Source organism: Poecilia formosa, unplaced genomic scaffold (genome assembly GCF_000485575.1).
Source record: "Poecilia formosa unplaced genomic scaffold, Poecilia_formosa-5.1.2 Scaffold6, whole genome shotgun sequence".
Lineage (NCBI taxonomy): Eukaryota > Metazoa > Chordata > Actinopteri > Cyprinodontiformes > Poeciliidae > Poecilia > Poecilia formosa.
Window position 1 is genome coordinate 3,418,971 of NW_006799945.1, and position 21,951 is coordinate 3,440,921.

A 21,951-nucleotide genomic window follows, 5' to 3' on the forward strand; every position below is an offset into this window, starting at 1 on the left:
ATCATAAAATGCTGCTCTGTGTTCTCAGATTTATTCAACAAATCCCACATTACGAGCCAGAAGTCACTACAGTGTCATCCTAAAGTTTGGACAAAGATGATCTGAAAATGATTCTCAGAAAAGATGGAAGTAAATATTATCATATAGGTTGAAAGTAGAGCATTGTCTCCAAAGTTTTAGGATATTCTCTCATCATGACGATGTTTTTCTGCTCTCCTAACTTGTTTTATTCTGTTTGTATGAAGTTACCTGAAGCTGCTCAGGACTCTGGTATTTGATTTATATTAGAAAAAAATAGTAAAGTAATAGTTAAGCTTCTTTATTTCCTTTGAATTAAAACCTAGCATATTTTTCAGTATATTCATCAAATCAAGCCAAAGAGTGTGAAACAAACTGATTGGATAATGTCTGGCTCTCTTTCATTTAATTGGCTGCATTGCCTAAAGATCCTCTCCTGATTGGCTTGTTCCCCATGTGTGTCCATTTAAATTACATTTTGTTTTCTGAGTCCTTTCCACAGTCGCCACATGCTTGCTCATTTCCTTAGATGGAAACTATTTTATCTGGGCAGCAGAATGAAATGAAAACTACTGCAACACAAGGATGTTATTTTGTATCTACTAAGCCTGCTGAAATATTTCAAGGTCAAACTAGATACAGTAAATCTGCACAGGAAGAAAATTATATTAGGAAAAGTGTTTCTTCTGTATTAATTTGTTATATTGTATAATTATATGTTGTTTTTTTTTATTTTAATCTTTAAAATACCACATTTTGCACTTAACTCTGCTATTTTTGTCTGATTTAATTTCTAAATATTGAATCAAATAATATGATTAGTCCTCTGTACTTGAGTAATCTTCTTACCAAACACTTTTTTTTTACTTTTTCTTGAGTAAAAATATGTTGAATTAATGCTAATCTGACTTGAATAAATTGTTGGAATGCAGTTTTTTAATGTTATTCTGTTTATTCTGCTTAGACTCAATAACATATAAGTTAAGAGCTTTGGAAAAACATTCATGTTACACTTTGAATTAAAACTTTAGACTTTCTCTAACATTTTAAAGTCTAATTTAATGTAATTTTTCTCATTTAAAGTGTAATTTTAAAAGTAGATGCATTAAAATTGCATTGTATATATATATATATATATATATATATATATATATATTGTCGTGATGTGATGTAAGAGGAGCTAAACTGCAAAAATGTTCTCTAAAAACTGACAAGAACAAGATATTCATGGTAACTGTGGAGGAGCTGCAGAGACCCACAGCTCAGTTGGGAAAACAATTATTTTCTGTACACTCCATAAATCTGACAGTGAAACATAGTAGTGGCAGCATCATGCTGGGTGGATGTTCTTCTGCAGTCGGGAGGGGATGATAGGATGATGGAAGAAAGTTAAATACAGAATAATTCTAATTAAAAAATAAGTTAGAGGCTTCAAAAGAGTGACAACAGAAGATCCACGCAGGCAATATCTGAATAAAAATGAGAAAAGGTTTAAGAGGTTTGAGTATTTTTAGAAGATATTGGTTTGATGTTATTAAGACACCATCCTACATTGTCAGGCCCCTTTTTTGGCCTAGTTCATGTAAAAAGATACAAAATAAGGACTTATCCAGGAATCAGATTTAAAAGAAAATACCAAAACAAAGGCAAAGGACCCTTTGATACTTTCTAGTGACGTTTTTATAGAAATCTCAAACATCATTGTGGGATAACAGGAGAGTTAAAGTTTAAAGATGAAACTGCCCAGGACAATGATGTGCAGCAGATTTGACCGGATCGGTCGACCGGCCGCCGCCCTGAGGAGCCCGGCGTCTCTGGAGGCCGACACGGTGCGGCTGAAGGTGGGATGGACATGCCTGAAGTTGTTCTGCAGAGGCGTCACCTGCTCTGCGTCTTCCTCCGTCGAGAAGATCTGCGAGGTAAACTGAGCCAGCTGAGGAAGAAAAATAGTTAGTATTTTTAAAATTTTTGCAGCCAGGCAGGAATCCTGTGATTTTTTAGGAATCAGAACCAACCTGGGACCAGGAGATGAGGATGGGGACCTCATAGAGAGTCCAAACTACAGCCTGGGAGCAGGGAGGGGTGGTGAGGCTGCCAGAATAACGGTAATACTGACTCATGTTGTGCTTCGGCAGGAGACTCAGCAGTGGGAATGGCTTTACTTTAGTCGTCTGGCCTTGAGGAAAAGATGCACAGCCATGTTAGAAACCTGCAAAAGCAAAGTTTCACCAAATGCTTCTGTTCTGGTTTCTAGTGCAAACTTCTTAATGCACGTGAAATAAGACAAAACAAACCCACAAGTAACTTTTCAGCAAGATTTTAAGTCAATGATTTCTAAATATTGATGAAAAAGTTCTAGTGCTGATTCCACCGGCAGATTACTTCTCTGATAAGAAGTTAAAAGTGAAGCTAGAACTTTTATAAAAAAATGAAAATTAAGGAATGGTTTACTTCAAATAAGCTCCTGTGTCTTGCTGAAAACTTCTTTGGAGGTTAGTTTTGTCTTATTTCAAGTGTTTCAAGATGTTTGCACTAGAAACTAGACCAAAAATACTTGGTCAAATTTTGTTTTTTTTTCAGTGCAGTAGCAAGTGATTGTAAATGGTGAGTCTAACCTCTGTAGGCCACAGAAGACAGTTTTTGAGAAATGTGTCCAAAATGAACATTGTCCGCATAAACGACCTGCAACAAAAGACACGACCTTATGTAAAAGCTGCAGCCGCATTACAATGAAAGGTGTTGCACGTTTTCATCAACTAACATCAATGAAGAAGCCAAGAACAGCAAATCCTGTTGGGTCGTCCAAAGCTGCAGACTCATTGGGGTGGATGGACTTCATGTTGACTATGTGCATCTGTGGACGACATCAAAACCGGCGCGGCGCGGCGGCGGCGGCGTTAAGGGGCGGCTGCGGCGCGGCAGCCTGCTGAAACAGACGGAGTAGAGCTGCCTACTGACCATACTGTACCTCCATCGGATATCTGCGCCCGTCCACCGTGTGCTCAGAGCCGTTCGTCGCCAGGCCTCCCCAGTGGAAGTGCAGCTGGATGGTGTGGTAAACATCTGGAAGACCTCCGCCGCTCACAGCCATGCCGCTGCCAACCTGCAGCAAAACTGAAGGAGGAGGAAGGGAAGGCGCAACACGGGCGTCAAATCCAACACAGGACACGACGGGAAGGTGAGGAGAATCTGCGGGATGCTCACCAGAGTGTCCGTCGTTCTCAAGCGTCCAGTGGCCTGGTTGGACCGCGTCAAAACCCTCAAGGTGCAACGGCCCCAAGGAGTCGTTTCGGACCAACTGGTGGTCCAGGTTGATGGGAGAGTGGTGGCGCTCGAGTAAAGGGTGACATGAAGGGAAGGAGTCGCCCCATGAATACGGATCTGATGCAGAGGTAAAGAGAGAATCGCTGAGTCAGCTGGACTCTCCAGAACAGGATCAAGATAAAAGTTACAAATGTGTTTCAAGAAGCAAAAAGAGAGCAAGGAAAAATATTTAAAAATGTCATTTTCAGGTGATTTTTTTTTAAAACATGATTTTGAGTCCAGATAACTCCAACTCCAAAACTAATTCAAACCCTCCTTCTTTCCAGCATCCCTGTGTGGGCCCCATATGTAGCCCATTAATTCAATACATGCTAAAAACAAAAATGTGATCCACAAGTACCAGCTTAATGCGGGTTTTCTCTGAAATTGAAGGTTATACAGTTATACTTTTTATACTTTGGGGCTTTTCCATAAAATCAATCTGATTTTTGTCATTGTCATTCTAAAACAGCTTTAGATGTGCGTTTCGTATCGTTTCCCACTTAGATGAAAGAAGGTTTATTAGGATTTAGCCATGGTAACCACCAAGATGGCGCCAAAAAAGAAAGAAGTGATTTCTCCTAAAATCAACACCTTCAAACTTGCTTTCAAATCTGAGATTATGGGGCCAAATTATTTAACTGCACTTTAAATCAAAATCTTCAAAACAAAACAGTGGTGACCACAAAAGGCAGCTGCCCAGGGCGCCATTAGAAAAGGGGGCACACGAGGACCATTTAAAAACATAAAACTACAAATACAAACAAAAAAAATTGTATGTAAATCAGGCTTTTAACTCTGGTGTCTCTTGATAGCAACAAAAAGCAAACAGTTTCCAGTCACTAAAGGACATTTAACCAAAGTTTATGATTATATTTGAGCATACATGCATTGGTAAGGTTTTATGTTCTTGAGGAACCACAAAGTGGTTTCAGAGAAGAAAATAAAATCAGAGTTTCAACAATGAAACTCGCTGAAATAAATCTGAAAGGTTCTTGTAACTGTGAGGCGATAAAAATAAAAAAAAATCTACAGAAGTTGTTTAATAAGAAGCTGAGATGATCAACAGCTTTAATCTGTAGCATAAGATGCTGCTGAGCTAACATGGAGGACAGGATCAAATACTGGCGCAAAACAACTTCAGCACAAGAGAAATTTGCATTGAAAGCTTTAAAGTCTACCAAGTTATTTGGAGATAAAATATTCCACTATATCTTGGTTTAACAGGCTTACTACTTTGTATAAATTTAGTCCTGAATTAAAGGATTTACAGACACCAAGCTGCTAAAATGATGGCTCCAAATGTAAACCTAGAGTCTCCAAACTAATAGTTATTATTTTACTTACCACAATGTGGCTCATCATAGCAATAGTCCTCTGGAAGACACAAATAACCAGCACAATCAACCAGATGTTTTCTTGAACTTAATTAACCAGAAACAAAGTTGTTGATATTAACGTGGACTCTTACGCGAATCAGCGCACAGAAGCAGGAGCATGAGGAGAGCCGCGCTCCGCTGCATGGTGGCTCAGGCAGCCGTCTGCGTGTGTTGAGGTAGAATGAAGGCAGATCTGCAGGAACGTCCAGCTTAAGTGGGGTGGGTGGTGAAAGCTGAGTTTTATTTCCTCTGGGACTGATCAGTGAACTGTGTCATTACCAGTCCAGTGGTCCTTTCTGATCAACAGCCTCATTGATGCGAGGACGGCTTCACCCCTCCTCCCCGAAGCCATCAGAGATGCTCAGTGACTAGTAACAACACCCATTCATGAGAGGATGTGCTTTTATCTACACATCAGTGTGCCTAGAAAGTTAGTTTTATGCTCTAAACATGCATAAATGCATGGAATTACATTGTCATTTTATGGTCTAATACAAATTATTTTATTATTTAACCCAATAAATTAAATACGCTTTTTTTTTTTTTAACTGTCCAGATTAAGAATATAGTCGTAAAACGACATAAATGAATCAATTTAGGTAATTTTATGGTGTAAATAAAAAAAATGAATAAAAAAAAAAATTTAATCATAGTTTAGTTTTAAAATTATAAGGGAAATTTTATGGCCCAAATATAAAACAAACAAAAAAAAGAAACATTTTAATGCTGTGGTCTAACTTCAATAATTTAAATGAAGTCAGAATAGGTAATTTTATGGTATAATACTGATAATTAAAAAGTAAATTTTATGGCCCAAATATTAAAAACAAAAAAATATATATATTTATGTTATGGTCTAACTCCAATAACATAAATATAAGTACAAAAGTAATCTCATTGATTAAATTGATTTAAAAAATACATTTTAATTTCATGGCTTGAATGCAACAAAATAAAGAGATCAAAAAGTCATTTTATGATCCATAAAAGAAAATCATTTTCATAGTTTAACTTCAATAAAGTAAATATGAATTCAAAAAACTAATTTTATGGCCCAAATCTAGAGGCATTTTAACATTATGCCCCAATTCCAAAATAAAAACAAGTAATTTTATCATACAAGTCTAATTAAAACCCACAATTTTAATCTCATAGCTTGAATACAATATAAAAACATTAAAAAGTTAATTTTATGATCCAAATCTGAAGAAAAAAATGTTTTTTTTAATTTTTTATTTCTAATCCTTAAAAAAAAAAAAACACCCACACCACCCAATGAATGCTCAGCTTCGTAATTTGACTCCATGTTCGTCGTGAGCCTGTGCGTTGATTGAGCCGTTAAGCGCTGCGTTTTAGGTCTCTCTCATCAGGAATAAATTTTGCGATTCTGTCACTCGTTGCTCCGTGGGGGCCGGGTGGACAAAGCCTCCTTTCATCCCAGACAACACTCTCCAGCTGGGCATCGCTCTCTCCGCTCCGCCTGCTGCCGTATGAGTCACTCTGAGCTGCGTGATATTCGCTTCCTTCAAATCATCTAAATCTCCGGGCGCCCCCCGTCTCACTGTTTAGGTCGGGGTGGGGACGGGGGGATTTCCCTACATTCCACCTTAAATCTCTTTGACATTTGGTCAGGTGGAGGGATTTCCTTGACGAAGGAGGAAAAAAACTAAAAAATGCAGAGGATAAATGTCGCGTCTGAATAGGTTCAGCGTAAAGTCTGGATCGCAGCCCCAGCTCGGATTTCACAGTGAAGCTTATTAAGATTAGATGTAGATCCATGTCAGAAAAACACAGGCTTGTTTTTTTCCCCTGTTTTTAATTTAAGGGCTGTCAAATAAGAGACAAAGAAATGTAGCATAAGTTGCATTACAATCCCCCCCCACCAGGCTTTCAGTTCATACAAAACGCTGAACTACATGTATGAGCCTTTAAATCTACTGTACACTGTTGTGCTAAAATTACCTTTCAGCATGCCAACACATAAAAAAATAAAAATAAAAAAAAACCATGCACCAAAAGGTACATAAAGCAAGAAGAAAACCAAAACAAAGATGGTGCAAACAGAACTGAACACCATCTGTTAAACACACATGCTCACGTTTGGCAGCGTATGAAAACATGACTCTGTTTGCTGGATAATCCACTGTGGATTGTCAACGCAAAAAGTAGAAAATAAAAAAGAAATGAGTAAAAGATGAGCACAAAAAGTCATGTATTATATATATATATATATATATGTATATTCAGTACATTCAATCATGAGATGTGGAGTCAGACATATTTTAAACCATTTTTGGGGGCAGATCATGAGTTTGGATGCTGCTGGTGGTGATGGAGGAACCTCCAAAAAATAAAACAAACTTCAACTCCGTCGAATCCATCCTCGAATGAATCCGACGATTGTCGTCTTACTTGCTCCAAACTTACAATTTTTTTTTCTTTTAAATACACATTTCATCAAAGAGAGAAAAAGACAAAACAAAAACAGCAACAGTTTTGCAGAAACACCATCATCATGTTCTGCAGAGGTTCAACCCAGGCATGGGCTGGCCACACATTTTAATTCCCTTTAATAAAACGCCACAGGAAGAGGTAGAGCTGAGGTGCTAAACTTGTGCTTGGATTTTAAGAGCAAGAAATCAGGCTGTTTGGAAATAATTTTGATTTTAAACTAGTTAGCTGGCTTTGTACGGTAAGCAGCGGACTGCAGGCTAGATAGATGCAGTAATGATCAGGTTTCTGACTTTTTAAACTGGGCAAAAAGCTAAAATATTCTGCACTCATGGTTACTACAAAGTTTACACTTCAACATTTATTATTTTTCCTGGTAGATTTTATGACAGGCTGAACATTTCAGTAAGGTTGAGGTTTATTATTTGGTCGGTTTACAATTCATCAGTGTGTTAAAGGGACATTTCACTATATATTTGGAAACTGAACAAACTTATCTCAATTTAAAAATCAAATAAACGTATGGATTTTTTAAATTGAGCACTAATATGATGTACATTAGTGAAACAAAGACTAAGGCTTTTGATGCGTCTCCAGAAATCAATGTAATTAATGCTTTTTTGGCATCTAAAGGCCAATTTTAAAAACTGCATGTTGTAAGAAAGTCCAGGAGCCAAAAAGTATTTATTTCTCCTTGGACTGTTTCATTCATTTGTCCTTGGATTATACGAAGAGTTTTCCATACCCATCCAGAATTACATGATTAAGCAGGAACACTGTGAACAATCGACATGTTTGGTTGAAAGCTGCTGCTATATGTAGTTTGTGTTTATATTTTAGAATAAAGTCAGTTGAATTATTAAATCTGTAATAATAAATATCTCAGATTGTTTTAGCAACACCAAGGTATAGTTTTAATTAAACCAATAAGATCACTATATGCTGCCTTTTTGTTTCACAGTTGCATGAAAATATCTTGATATACATGTTTTTTACTAAAATTATGCTACCAAGAAAACGTTGCGCCAGCCCACGCCTGGTTGGCACATTCTGGGACGGACAGGAAGCGACAGTCGATGAGCTTACCTCATGAATCAAAGCGTGACGACTGAACACAACGGCCCAACCACAAAAAATACAGAATTTGAATGTTAGCATGGCTTAACGTCATAATTGGAGAAATCTTTTAAATTATAATTTTTTCCTTTTATGAAAGACCTTCATCTCTAATCTTTACCCATACAGTAACCAGGTCTTTATCACATCATTAATCACAATCAGCTTACACGTCTCCAACAAGCAACCAAAATTACAGCCTGCAGTCATAAATTAATAAACAAACGCAACACCAAACTGATAATAACCAGCATCACCACAGTCTTCTGACATCTAAAGCTTTTTTTGTCAGCATAGCCCGGTAAAAACCCAACGATAATAGACTACCAAACACCTTCTGAGCTATAAAACATCTGCTTCTGCAAATCTGTGCTATAAATCTGGAAGACGGCTGCTTAGATCGGATTGTAAAAATGAAGGTTTTTATCAGCTCAATGTGTGACGCAACAAAAAGCGTACAAGCAACAAAAGCTGGGCTGGTAGTTTGACGCTGTGCGGGACTGAAACACACAGGTATGAAGTCTGAACCTCAGGGAGCATTTACAGCAGTCGGGGTTTCACCCAATTAGGCTGCTTCTCAGCAACAAAACAAAGAGCGCAGCCATGTCAAATTATTGGGATCCGTTTGTTTTTTGTTTGTTTTTTTCTACAGAGTCGGTCCTTGCTGCTCCCTCGGATGCCAGTGTCTTCAAAAAGCAAACAAAACCGAACACTTCGTCTTCAGAAGGAAAAACCCCGCTGTAAGAAAACAGTCGCCGCTCCTCCTTATACGTCTGTACAAAACACGAGTCTCCTCCCTGCGGCCGACATCAACAGCCTGCAGTGCTGGCTAGTGAGATCCGGGTGCGGCTCCGTCCTTCGCTCCTATACCACAGTGCTGAGGGAGGACGTGCAGTCTGTGGGCAGAGGGGCGGGGGCGTGGCCATCTGTTGGCGTGTCGGGCCCCACCAGGAGGGTGCTGCTGTCTATGGAGTCCTCCCTCTCTTGAGACGACGGCACGCAAACGGGCGCTGGAGCGGGGCAGTTGGGAAGTTCGGCCTCGAGCCCGTCGCCCAGAGAGTTCATCTGGCTCGGCACCATGGAGACCCCGCTGTGTCCTGGAGGCAACGATGAAGAGCGCAGAGGAGAGGAGACGATCAGAGCTCATCCAGGGCTCAAACGATAAAACATGCACTGCAAAAACACCGAATCCTACAGAGTAATCCTGCAGGTCTAGTTTCTAGTGCAAATAGACTAAACTAACTTACAAGTCACCTTTCAGCAAGAAACATGAGTTCATTTTAAGTCAATAATTCCTTAATATTGATGAAAAAGGACGGGTTATTAGTGAAATACTAGTGGATCTAGTACTTTTTCATTATAAGGAATTATCAACTTAAAACAAGCTCTTATATTTCTTATGTAAAGTGCACCAAGATATTTCCATCAGATTACTGAAAATACAGATTATTGAAATAATTGTCAACTAGTTTAGTAATGGATTAATCATTAACTGGGCATACAGACTCAAAAACACAACATATTCAGAGTATTTCTAATACTATGCAGAAAAAAAAACTTAAGTGGTTAAATGAAAGCTTAGCAGAATGTGACAATTTTTTTTAAATCAGATTGTCAGAATAAATCGATAGAATAATCGATAAAATATTCGCTAGCTGCAGCTCTACAGTTCGCATGACGAGCTAGCCGGACAGGAGGACGGACGCTCCCTACCGAAGTCCACGTAGAGGAAAGTGTCTGGGTTGATGGAGGCTTCGTACGGAGGAGGGGGGTCGTCTGGGTGCTGGATGTTGGCGTATTTGTAGGCGGCGTACGGCGGAGGCGGCTCCTGGAAATGAAAAGCCCCGCCTTCGCCGTCGTCAGACAGGTGCAGAGGAGTGAGACCGGTGCCGAAGGCATCTGGGCCGTAGTCGAAGCCCGGCACTCGTCTTCCAAGGTTGAAGTGGTGCACTGAGGAAACCAAAAAAAAAAAAAAAACGAGAAATGTTAGAGATTAATAGATTTCAGCATTATTAAAAGCAGAAACTGCAAATCAATCACAGGATTACAAGTAGTGTGTTATTTATCCTATTTCTTCCGATTAAACTAAATGACATCATATTGATCGGTTGGGGCTTACAGTTGCCTCCGATCAGAGTCTCGATGCGTTCGCGTCTTCTCTGACGAAGTCTGTGCACCATGAAGAGCAGCAGCGACAGGATGAGGAAGGACGAGATGCAGCTGACGATCAGCCTCATCCCACTGGCCATCGAATCAAACAGGGCGCTTCCATCTGAGGGAAAAGAAGAAAGAAAAAACAAAATAAGACTTTCGCTTGTGCATTTAAGCACAATCGGAACCGTACAACTAGTTAATAGTTTAAATTAATTGCAATGAATCAATTATTGAAATAATCGTTACTAATTTTGTAATCGATTAACTGTTAACTGAAGGCTACAGACACAGAAAAGGCATTTGCTGAAAGAACAACATGCTGAAAGTAATAATTAAGTCAAAAATGTGCCAAAAATATATTCATGATGTATTTACATAAAAAACAGCCTTTGTCTGTAAGTGTCATAGTTTTGGCTTAAACTATTCAGCACTTTTTTTCTCTATTCAATTTTTACCTGGTTAATCCCCCAAAACAAACACATCAGCCCTGGACTGTATTAATGTCAAGTCAACCATAAAGTGTTGAACTTGTCACATGTGGATGTTAGACTAATTTTTTTCGCTGCACTGGTTGCGGCCCTAATCTACATTTCTTGTAGTACTTAAGATTCTGCAGTAACGGGTATAAATGTCCAGAGTTCCCTTGTACAAACACACAGCGGCAGAGACCAAAAGATGAACACAAGTACCGGGATCCAGGCAGGTGAACTTGCAGCACTCTTTGGGATCCTTCTGAAAGCGAGTGCAGCCCTGCGGCCGCTCACACAGCGCCGCCACACACATCTCCGGCTCGCCATCATGACACGTGCAGCTCAGACACGGGTCGTCCCCCTTCGGGGTGAAGTAGTAGCCCTCATTTACTACGTTGTCTTTTATGTCCACACATGTTTGCCCTGTGTAAAGAGTAACCAAAAATAAAGAAATGGTAATAAAACAGCTGATTATAGGCATATCTGGAAGCAAACGAAGTGAGCACATACTCCTCTTGCAGAGGAATGGGAACTTCTTGTAGCAGTTCTCGGCGTCCCAGCTGTGCAGGCCGTGTTCATTCATGCTCTTGCTCTGGAAGCGTTGCAGCTGGGCGCAGAAGACGTTGTCCTGAGAGGGAGAGGTCTCCCCAAACTTCTTCAGGCCCTCAGGCGGCCAAATCACCTCCAGGGACCCTGTGAGGAAACAGCGCATCCTTACTGCCCAACCCAGATCACAGAGTGGAGATTATTCAACTCTTCTTCCTTTCATTACCTTTGGAGGCCACTTCCCAACGGCCCTCCAAGGTGCGACTTCGATTGGTGATCACATACTGATAGCCCACCCAAAACCTGGACATAGTATTACTACACATTACTACATGCTGAGTGAGTCCAAGGACTTATTTCTGGGTTCATGAACCGACACATTTTCACCACTAGATGGCAGGCTATCACTCTATGACCTCTGAGTCAATTTGCTCAAACATTTACGGATCATATGACGAAATCTGAATGAAATCTGAATCTGTCAGTAAAGACAGAGCATCAGGACTGAAACGATTAATCAGGATGAATTGATTACTGAAATAATGGTCAACTAATTTAGTAATCAATTAATCATTAATTAAACAGAGTTTGCTGAAAAAAATATTCAGAGCAGTAATTGAGAGTAAATTAAACAAATATATCTACATTTTGTTTTTAAGATATAAACAGCTTTGTCTGTGAAACTAAAATTCCTCAAGTTTTAGGTTCAAATTTACTAAATGAACGCTACACTAATGCATTTTAAGAAAGAAAATGTTTATTTCCTTATTTTTAAAAAAGGAACTGAAGTATTTCTAATATTGTATAAAAAAAACCCTCAAAAGTTTCAATGAAAAATCTGCAGAATGTGCCAGTTTTATCCAACTAATCGGATAAAACTGCTAAATGTTCCCGAGGTAAGAAAGTAAACATCAACTCACGTGCACTGTTCTCTGCGCTCACACACTTTGTCGTCAAAGTCCAGCTCGATCTCCAGTATGAACTGGAGCTCCTCGCTGGTCACGAACGTAGCCAAGGAGCCGTTAACCTTCTGGCACGTCTCCACGGCCTTCCAGTAGTTCTCTTTCTTCAGGTAGGCTTTGTAGCAGCTGGCCGTCTTCTCGTAGTGATGCCAGCCGTTGGGACACTTCTCTGTAAGCAGGGAGGACATTTTGACGGCTGCAGTGACTCAAGCTGCAGAAGCACTGAGACAAAAGAGAGATGCTCACTGTTGAAGCGAACGGGCTGAGCTACGCCGATGGCGTCTTCTACGTTCTCGTATCCGTTCTCAAAGCGAAACCTCTCTGCCTTTATAACTGCAAAGTATTTTGATTATCAGTCAGTTGCACTTGCAGACCACACAAATAATCTCTGGAAAGAAGAACAAGATAATTACACAACCCAAACCAATCAACTTTGAGTCAAAAGATCAAGCAGGAAGATCCAGATCTGGGGACAGGAAAAGCAGCTGGAAAGCTTTGCAGATTTTAGCCTCTAAGTATGATTAGCAGTTTAATGAGATTAAGATCTGGACAGACGGAAGAAGCCTGGCATTGTCTACGCACAACAAACTCTCCTCCTGCAACAAGGCCATCAAGGTGGTAGCAAATCAGGAGAAACTGAATATATTTGCCTGTCGATGCAGGAAAAAAAATGTCAATGTAGTAACAGAACACATTATCTCTCCTCGGAGCCAGAGGCCAAATGATGCTAAAGGTCACTTGTAAAATCACAGAAGCAGAGTTACTTAAGAAGCACAAAATAAAAAAGTTAGTGCATGTTAAAGGGGATGTTTAATAAGCATGAAGGTAATTTCTAATGACAGGTCTTCCTTTGATGGACCAACTTCCTGCAGAGGCCGTAGCTCCAAACCGCCACAGGTCATGCAGCCTTCAGATTAACTCAAGAACAGCTTCATGGAGAGCTGCATCCAATCGTTACGATGCAAAGCTTCAGATGGAGTGAAATAAAGCATGCTGCCACTGAACTCTGGAGCAGTGGAGAAAGTTCTCTGGAAGGATGAATCATGCCTCTCTCTAATGTAAAAGTCTGGGTTTAGCAGCTGTTCGGATTACAACGTTAATGCAAAAATCCGACTTCCGACTGAAAAATCAACCGGAACACCTGCCGAGGATTTGAGAATCTTTCAAACGCTGACTTCAAGATCCAATATGCACAAGGTTTCCCTCAGAAAACTTACGAAGCCCAGTGGTTGAGACAATCGTTTATCCAGCGGCCCGTCGTGTTTTTGAATTAAAAAAATGTTTAAAGTTGACAGGAAACTTGAAAATATCACTTGATAATTATGTGTTATTGGAAGATTGGAAGTTTAATAGCTGAACACCAACTATAAAGTCTTAAAAATGCAAACATTAAAAAAAAAACCCTCAATAAATAAGCAATGCTTATCCTGGTGGGGGCATAAGTAAAGCCTGGTGGCCTGCCAGGCTTAAAATACACTGGGGGAAACCCAGCCGCCTCTCCAAAAACAAAGCTTCCATCAACTGAAATTACACCTGCTAATGAAATAATTTCTCTGGTTACACGAGCATCCATTGAGCTTATCTTGTGTTTTCACATCCTCTGCAAATTATGACCAAGCAAAAAAAAAAAAAAACTTCTGTTTAAAATTGACTAAAAATATTAACATTTTTAAATGGTTGTAAATATTAGACGTGAAGATGAAAACGTGATCATATTTTCTTCTACTTCAGGAGTTTGTAGCCTTATTGAATAACGAAAAAAGGGGCCAGTGTGAAACCGTAATCAGGTGTACACCACCAGCATTAACTCAAAGCCAGAACAGCTACTCCTTTATGGAGGTCACATGCTGTTCTCAATCCTTCTAATAATTCCCATTATGCGATCAGGCATCCGGGGATAAGACGTCAGGATTTAGGGGGAAACAATAGGATTTCGGTCAAAAGGCTTAGCTCTGTAACATCTACACACTGCTGAGGGGATCAACCCAATGGTAAACAAAAACAGAGACTTTAACCCGGTGTTCTCCTGTTTTTACACCACTAGTCCTGATTTGTTTGTTTATTAATATTAATGCTTTTTGGGGAATATGGAGGTTTGTTGATACTAATCACTCACTGCAAATGTAAACAGCAATTCTAGGGAGGAATATACCAAATATGCCCTTATGTATACATGTTGCAAAACAGAATACAGATTGATGCAATTTCTCTACAACCCGAAGGGACCATAGGAGCAGCCATATTTCTTTTTTTTAAAGCTGCTTGCCTGTGATTTGATCCTTTATGCCTGAAACATCCTGTGTGCTGCAGGCCTCCAGAGAAATCAAAGCTCCAGAAGCACAGGTGCTAGAATGGCTGCATAATGGGAGTCGAACTTACGGGGACAGTCCATCTCGTCGCTTTTGTCCTCGCATGCTGTCCAGCCGTCACACTGCCAGGTTATGGGGATACACTGCACCTTCCCACTGCGGCAGGCAAACTGCCCAGTGTTGCAGCGCTGCTCTGAAACACAACAAGATGGGTTGTGTGGTTAACTGCGTGCAAACAAGAAAAACACAGCAGGGATATAAAATACGCATGAATAGCTTTAAAGGGAGCAAAATAAACGTTTAAAATCAAAGATGGTGGTGGTTGAAATGGCTGCAAACAGGTGGCAAATGTGGGGCAAACTATCTTAGAAACTATTCAGCCTTCTTCTCATGTTCTCTACAGATGTTAATCTCCCAAAAGAGCGATGATAAAAGATGGATTCATAAATCTGCAGACAAATTTGATCTTGTCTGCACATTTTTAAACAGGCATCTGTTTTGTGTCAAACAGCATGTTAAGGCAATCTGCTTCAAAGAGTCATTCGTCAAACTGCCAAGATCAGGTCACTGAAGTAAAAACAACAATGCTGCTTTTATTAAGTTGTCATCAAAAAAGCAGCCTCAAGATTTCAGCTGACCAGAACTTAACCTCTACAGTCGATGACATTCGATAAGGACAAAAGGCACCAAACCGTCATCTTTGGAGCTTCATTGCTTCATGTTTTTACTTCAAATATGACCTTTAAGTTGCTTCTCAGAAAACTATTTTAGGGATTGGGTAACAGAGGACTTTAGACAAAACTTCCCTAATTAGAAAATATTCAGGGAATTTTGTAAAACAACATTTTGGGGCTGCTGGTCCTTTCTCAGGAAACGATAACTCAACTCGACAGAAAAAAAAAAAAAAAGGAAAAAAGGAAAAAAAGCTTTCTTACCTGACAATAATCTTGCCAGAGCTAGCCGTGGACCTGAAATAAATACAGACAATAATAAAATGACTATCTAGTTAATTACCATTTCATTTTTACCAACAATTCAATAAATCACTACATTGCAAGTTTAATGGAGTTTGTGTTGCAAACTTATGAACATAACCTAATTTACCCGGCCCTCAAAACCCCAATCACACATACTTTTTTTTTTTAGATTAAAGACTGTTGCACCCAACCTAAAAACATGCTAAAAATTCAGTAAAATGTAATAAAATTATTCTGGCAGAATGCAGACTATTGGACGTAGATCTACACACCAGCGCTGCACTCTGTGAGGAACCATTTAAGATTGCTAAAACATCTGTTTTTAGTGACACCAAGTGGATTGAGATGTATCCTATTGCAGGGTTGTGTTAGTTTCCAGGGACTGAATGCATTATGACCAACAAGCAGGGATAACATTAAAAGCCATGGATTTAAAAATATATCACTGAGGAGGAATATTAAATATGCATGTCTTTAAGGGGGAGGGAGGGCTGCAAGGGTGAGGAAGGAATTTGTCAAGTTGAAAGTCAGTAGCATTATCAGCATAATAAATATCTGAACATCTGCAGAATTTCTTCATATATTTTTCTGCGCAACATTACAATTTCTTTGGTCAGAGAAGCACAGAATATTTGAATCGTGTTATATCGACTTTTAATATAAATGCATGCTCTGAAGCAGATGAAGTCTGACTGCATGGATGATTACTTGCATATTTGATACATTTATAACTGTATGACTGGAAAATGCACAAGAACAGAGCTTATAGATGCTTTAAGTTATCAAACGTTAAAGACCAGCTTTGATTATCACCATGTTCTCAGTCTAAAACACTTTATTTTTAAGTGTGTAACGATAATGCCCACTTCTGAATTTTCCAGAAATACGAAGAGAGAATCTGAAAGGAATTTTTATCCGACACCATGTTTTGGATAAAAAGATTTTTTTAAAATTGTTTAAGACTTGATAGAAGGGCTTTTAGGGGGAAAAAAACAACAACAAAAAAACATAACCCCCCAAAAATTTGTGGTAAGGCCTTTAACATATTCATAATTTTGTCTTATAAATGCCAGATAAGTATATATCTTTAATTAATTTAATAATACATGGAATCTACATTTTCTTTATTTTAAAATAGCAAATGAAGTTTGCGTATTCAATACATTTTATGACAATAGAGTGGGGTAAAAGTTGACTATAAAAGGTTGAGTAAATCTGTTCCAGGCAGTGGATAGAGACATTTTTGGACTAATGATAATGAAATTTAAAACAAATTATTCATGTTTTAAATACAATACTGATCCTTTCTTCAACTAACTGCCCTTTGTTTAAGAACGTTTACAAAGGAGTTCTTCAATTTCATACTTAAATAATCATTAATATGAGACACACTTTGGGCAATATTTGATAAGCAATTCTACTTAAAGCTCCATGCATTTTATATTCTTTGTGCTACAGTGTGGTTAGATGAAATCTGCCCCTGGTGCTGATGCATAATAAATCTGAAAGTGGTCAGGATGTTTAAGCGCACAGAATGATTTAGTATCGCAATGATAGAGAAATGAAGAGCAAGGAAAAATATCACAATATATTCAACAACAATATCACATTTTCAAGATTGTCTGATATCATGCAACCCTAAAGTAACAAACTGCATTTAATAAAATTAGGGTATGATGTGCTGAATCAATGGTTCAAAGCCAAACAACAAAAATGTTTTTACATTTTCATCATGGAGATTAAGTGCCATGCCCAAATATCAGTATAGATCATTTTAAATGATTCATATCCTAGTTTCCTAATCCCTTTCTGATCCACACTGTTGATACACGTCAGCCACATTCAGTGTTACCAAGTGAGTCATGCGATCATGCTTCGCAAGGTCAATTTTGAAAACTCAGCTCATTTGTATGTGCACAGCTTGCAGAAATGCATTTAGGAAGTGCACATTATTGTGTTGAACGACCTGAAAATGTTTTAAAGCCTCGACAATGACATTCACCGTGAAAGAGAGACTGTGCTGGCTGTTTCAGCTTCAAAATGTAAAATGACCTGCAATCCCTGCTGTGGAACCTCACTGCAACCTTCTGAGGAAAACCATCAACCGGTATCGTCAAACGGAAGAATAAAAACGCCAGAATTATCCTTGAACTTCAGCTCAATGCTCCGAACAAAAACAGGAGCAAACACCAGTTTAAAGTAAGCTGTAGAGACGTGTTGTTAGGACACCGAGTCGCTTCCTTAACGTTATTAACTCTGAGTTAGAAGAGCTCATCAAGGCTGCCGTTCAGAAACTCTCTTTGCGAGAAAACAAACAAGAGTGAAAAATAACCAAGCAACATTTTAATACGGGTGTTCTTTCACTTAGAAACGTTTTTTTTTTTTTGACAATTTATAGCCCAGACTGGCCTGATAATGGAGAGCAAAAACATGGCAATGTACAGGAGCTTTCTCCCGCACCGATGATTCAACCTGGAGGTTTGTGTTAAAAGCAGCGAGTGGGTTCAGGTAATTATTTTCTTTGTATCTTCTCGCATTTAATTCGATCTTTGAGCAGATAAAAGCTCTGTGGGTCAATTTTCTTCAAAAAATAAATGAATAAATAAAAAAACTAACCCAAGTAGACCATTTTTTCATTGTGTAAAAACTGCTTTGCCACTTCTGCTATTTTAATGGACCAACAAGAAGTTGTTAATCATGTTTTTACCCCAGACAGACTTCAGTTTCAGTTCTGATTCGATAAACGCAAATGGTAAGTAGTACCACTGGACTACCTCATTTTATGAGGAAATGTTACCACAGTCCGTGCAAAAGTAGAGGTAGTAACAACTGAAACTTCAAAAATGTATAAAATTATATTCCAGACAGTATAATCACATAAATCTCTCTCAAAGAAATCTTTTTTCACCTCGTTTCAGAATGAGTAAACATTAGATCGCCCAGCCACACAAGTTTTTTTGTTTTTTGTTTTTAAGAAAAGGTCTTATTTCGAGTCAGGAATGTCAAGATGATCAGGAATGTTTTACGGGTTTCTACAGGGGGGCATAACACAATCAAAAACCTGTTCCCAACCGCACAGAGAACCCTAACAGGTACATCAAAATTATCTTTGCATACAGTTTAATATTTCATAGTAACAATGAATTACTATGCTCTGAAATCATTTATATACTCCTACAAGTAACAAGCCAAATGTTGCAAAACGATGCCAGACAAAAGCTGAAATGAACTTTTACATGTTTTAAATGAGCAAGTCACAAATCTTCGGTCTATTTTAAGTCCACAAAAAAACTTCAGCGAACGGTTATTTTTAAAATATTCTGGCTGTGAGGAGTTTTAGTCTGCTATTTTATTTGATTTTTAGTCTCCAACACAACACCCCAGTTGAAGTAGTCTGAACAAACTCTTGTGTGGTTTTTCAGCCAGCCACAGTTTAATGCTAAAATCCATTCTCCATATTATTGGAGCAAACCAGAGGTCGTGAAAATAACCTCAAACCCATCATGTGTACCAAACCCTACCACAATGTTACACAAGGTTACACCACAGTGTGCAGCGTTACACACAATGCACATGCAAGAGTTGCTTCCATCTCTCGACCAGAAAAAAAGATTCTTTGTTGTTTGATTGTCTCCCTTTAATTCATACTTGACTTATGAAAGTCTGTGTCCTTATTTTAAAAAAATACACTTAGCACTATTAAATATTAAATGAAGCTAAGTAAATGTGTTGTGAAATACATGTGGTGTGTAAAAATAAGGATGCAATGAGCTTTGAGATTTATGAATGCCGAACGGCTGCATGGTTGCTAAATAACATCCTGGTAAAATTGAAGCAGGCTCTATTAATAATTTTATTGTCCACCTAAATTATGCGAGTAGTAATTTTGTTTCTTTTTCAGTACTTGAAGTCCTTGTCAAGTAGCTCTCAAGAAGATAAGAGTCCACAGAAACCGACAGCGACACACGGTGAAAAATATCATCACCCAAACAACCAGTAGCCGTTTCCAAACATGCACTGAGTGAACTCTACGCATTGTTCTCAAAAGCGTTAGGCATCTTGATGAAATGTGCACAAAAATGACCTTCACACTAAGGGCTAAAGCTATGGAAATACAACAGCAAAGCTCTAACTCATCTTGTAACCCCCTCTAAAAACCTAATTTGACTACAAACTGAAAAGAAGCTGTCAAGTAAATGCCCGCAACACAAATATAAACAATGTTTTCCTTTTTCCTTTTAATTTGCTCTCTAGGTAGGAGGTGAGTCCTCTGGTTAGAGCCAAACAATAATGAATTTATCCTTGAGCTCCACTGATAACGGTAACTCTAATCCAACACAATTGAGGGGATCACGAGACCGAGCTTGAAGGAAACCACAGAGCATTTGTCCTGTGGTGATGCTTACAAAGCTTTTTACAGAAGATCATTCAAAGCACCAATAAATGCTTTTGGTTCAGGAAAATCCACACTTCCTTGATTGATAAAAAAAGATATCTAAACAGATAATAGAGTAGTATTCCAATAAGGTGGTGCATTATTTAGAGCAAAACACAGGGTTTTCAATTAACCAAGTCATCTTTACAGACAGCAGTAACAATTGTTAGTATTTTTTCTGCCAAGTCAGTTGTGTTTAATGGTGGAGATGAATGTGAGCCAGGTTTGGTGATGCAGGAAGATGAATCCCTTTCATGCATTTTAAATTACAGACTAGGTGAGGGAGATCAACCTAGGATTGCAGTGATTAAATTAACTAATTAAACTAAATTAGGGTGCACCATTTTAATGAGGAATTAAAGTATAATTAACCGAAGTTAGCATCTTTGATTAAAAACAATAACAATAAAAAAAATAAAAACAATGAAGTCTAATAAATGTACATCTGCTGGCTGTTGCAAGTGACCTAGTTTTGGAGTGAAATACAGGTACTGCGTACACGGCTAGCTGGAGCTGCACCCTTAACAGCAGCAGCAGGGAGACGGGTTGAAAACTACCAGAGTCCCAGGTCTGACCAACAGGCCGCTGCGCCTGACCTGCAGGCTGCAGCTGTAAATCTGTTTCTCTCACCTTTTTTTTTAGTCGAGCAAACGGAACAGGAACACATGCCAAAAAATAAACAAACTGGGGTTTATTTACCTGTCCGTGGTGGGTCCGTTAGTGTGAGAACGAAGAGAAGAGAGAAGAGGAGGACGAAACTGCTGCTGTCAGCCTTCGGCAACATTTATCCTCCATTCATAGTAACTCCTCTATCCAGAAATGTAAAAATATACCGAGGTTCAGCAACGCCTTTGCCTTTTTTAAATTATAGCCGCAAAACGTTTAAAACTACTTATGCCCATTTTTGCGCACACAATGCGTCGACTACGTAACACGGCGCAAATAAAGCATAGTCGTAATAAGAGGCGAGGTTAATCTCTCCCAGCAGCAGCTAACGTTAGCTAGCTGGCTGGCTGCTCCACCGTCACCGTCGACCGTTGGTGCTCTGTGCGGAGCGGCGCTCATCCAAGATGGCTGCGGCCTCCCATCACAACAATTCCAAACATTCAGCAGCTCACAGGCGGACCATCAGCTGGAGGTGCTGCCGGGGCGGAGTCTGCCAGATTATACCCAAACAGACACTGTGCATGTGGGGGGGCGGGTGGAGCCACAATGGGAGCAACTTTTAACGCTGCTCACAGAGGCGGTGGAAGAGAGTTGAACCATTGGGGGTCCACTGCTATATATTAGCATTTTTATTTGACAGGTTCCATACCATTTCAGGAACAGAATTTTGTTATGAGAACTCTTCTGGTTATAATAACAAGATATAAAACAAATTTGAACAAGTTTTACATTTTTGTTATACTTACACCTTATAAAAAAAGTCTGGTTTAAACATTAAAGGTACACAACAGCAAAACATCAACACTTCGTGGGATGTTTGAGTGTCGTCATTGATGAAACAGAGTGAGAACATGGAGTCAGAGGGAGCCCCTTTATATGGAAGCTTTTAAAAGCTTTTAAAAGCCAGAACAAACAGAATAAACAGAATAAACTCAGAAGCAGTGTCTCAGCAAAATGCAAAACTTTCTTGTTTTAACCAGATGAATGCTACATCTAATGACAACCAGAAACTCAGATTCACTTTTTTGGCAAATTAACAACTTTCTTGCTCTGGCCACTAAGATACACTGGCCCACTAGCTCTGAGGGTTCCCAAATCTTCCAACCCCAATTCCAACGATTGCATTGAGTATGTTACTGTAGATCAACATGCTAGTGCTACCCTA

The 21,951-nt window shown here is 39.0% G+C and overlaps 2 protein-coding genes and 1 long non-coding RNA gene across 4 annotated transcripts; 1 reads left to right on the plus strand and 2 right to left on the minus strand.

The window, feature by feature from the left end:
- Positions 1-1,681: 1,681 nt before the first annotated feature.
- Positions 1,682-5,263, minus strand: car15 (carbonic anhydrase 15). Its single transcript, XM_007567860.2, has 8 exons — positions 4,793-5,263; positions 4,669-4,698; positions 3,223-3,399; positions 2,987-3,132; positions 2,780-2,872; positions 2,634-2,700; positions 2,034-2,194; positions 1,682-1,951 (listed from the first exon to the last, which is right to left on the minus strand). The coding sequence occupies exons 1-8, from the start codon at positions 4,842-4,844 to the stop codon at positions 1,739-1,741; spliced, it is 939 nt and encodes a 312-aa protein (XP_007567922.1). The 5' UTR covers positions 4,845-5,263; the 3' UTR covers positions 1,682-1,738.
- Positions 5,264-6,506: 1,243 nt separating this feature from the next.
- dgcr2 (DiGeorge syndrome critical region gene 2) lies at positions 6,507-21,306 on the minus strand. 2 transcript variants are annotated; one of them, XM_007567873.2, is made up of 11 exons: positions 20,820-21,306; positions 15,644-15,676; positions 14,779-14,901; positions 12,646-12,732; positions 12,358-12,568; positions 11,664-11,740; positions 11,402-11,584; positions 11,111-11,314; positions 10,387-10,539; positions 9,981-10,217; positions 6,507-9,364 (listed from the first exon to the last, which is right to left on the minus strand). In XM_007567873.2, exons 1-11 carry the CDS (start codon positions 20,902-20,904, stop codon positions 9,132-9,134), a joined length of 1,626 nt encoding a protein of 541 aa, XP_007567935.1. In that variant the 5' UTR covers positions 20,905-21,306; the 3' UTR covers positions 6,507-9,131. The 2 variants fall into 2 exon arrangements, with proteins under 2 accessions (XP_007567935.1, XP_016535126.1); XM_016679640.1 differs by lacking the exon at positions 15,644-15,676.
- Positions 16,874-20,813, plus strand: LOC107838167 (uncharacterized). Its single transcript, XR_001664219.1, has 3 exons — positions 16,874-17,884; positions 18,084-18,193; positions 19,587-20,813. It is a non-coding gene; the product is annotated as an uncharacterized LOC107838167 (long non-coding RNA).
- Positions 21,307-21,951: the final 645 nt, after the last annotated feature.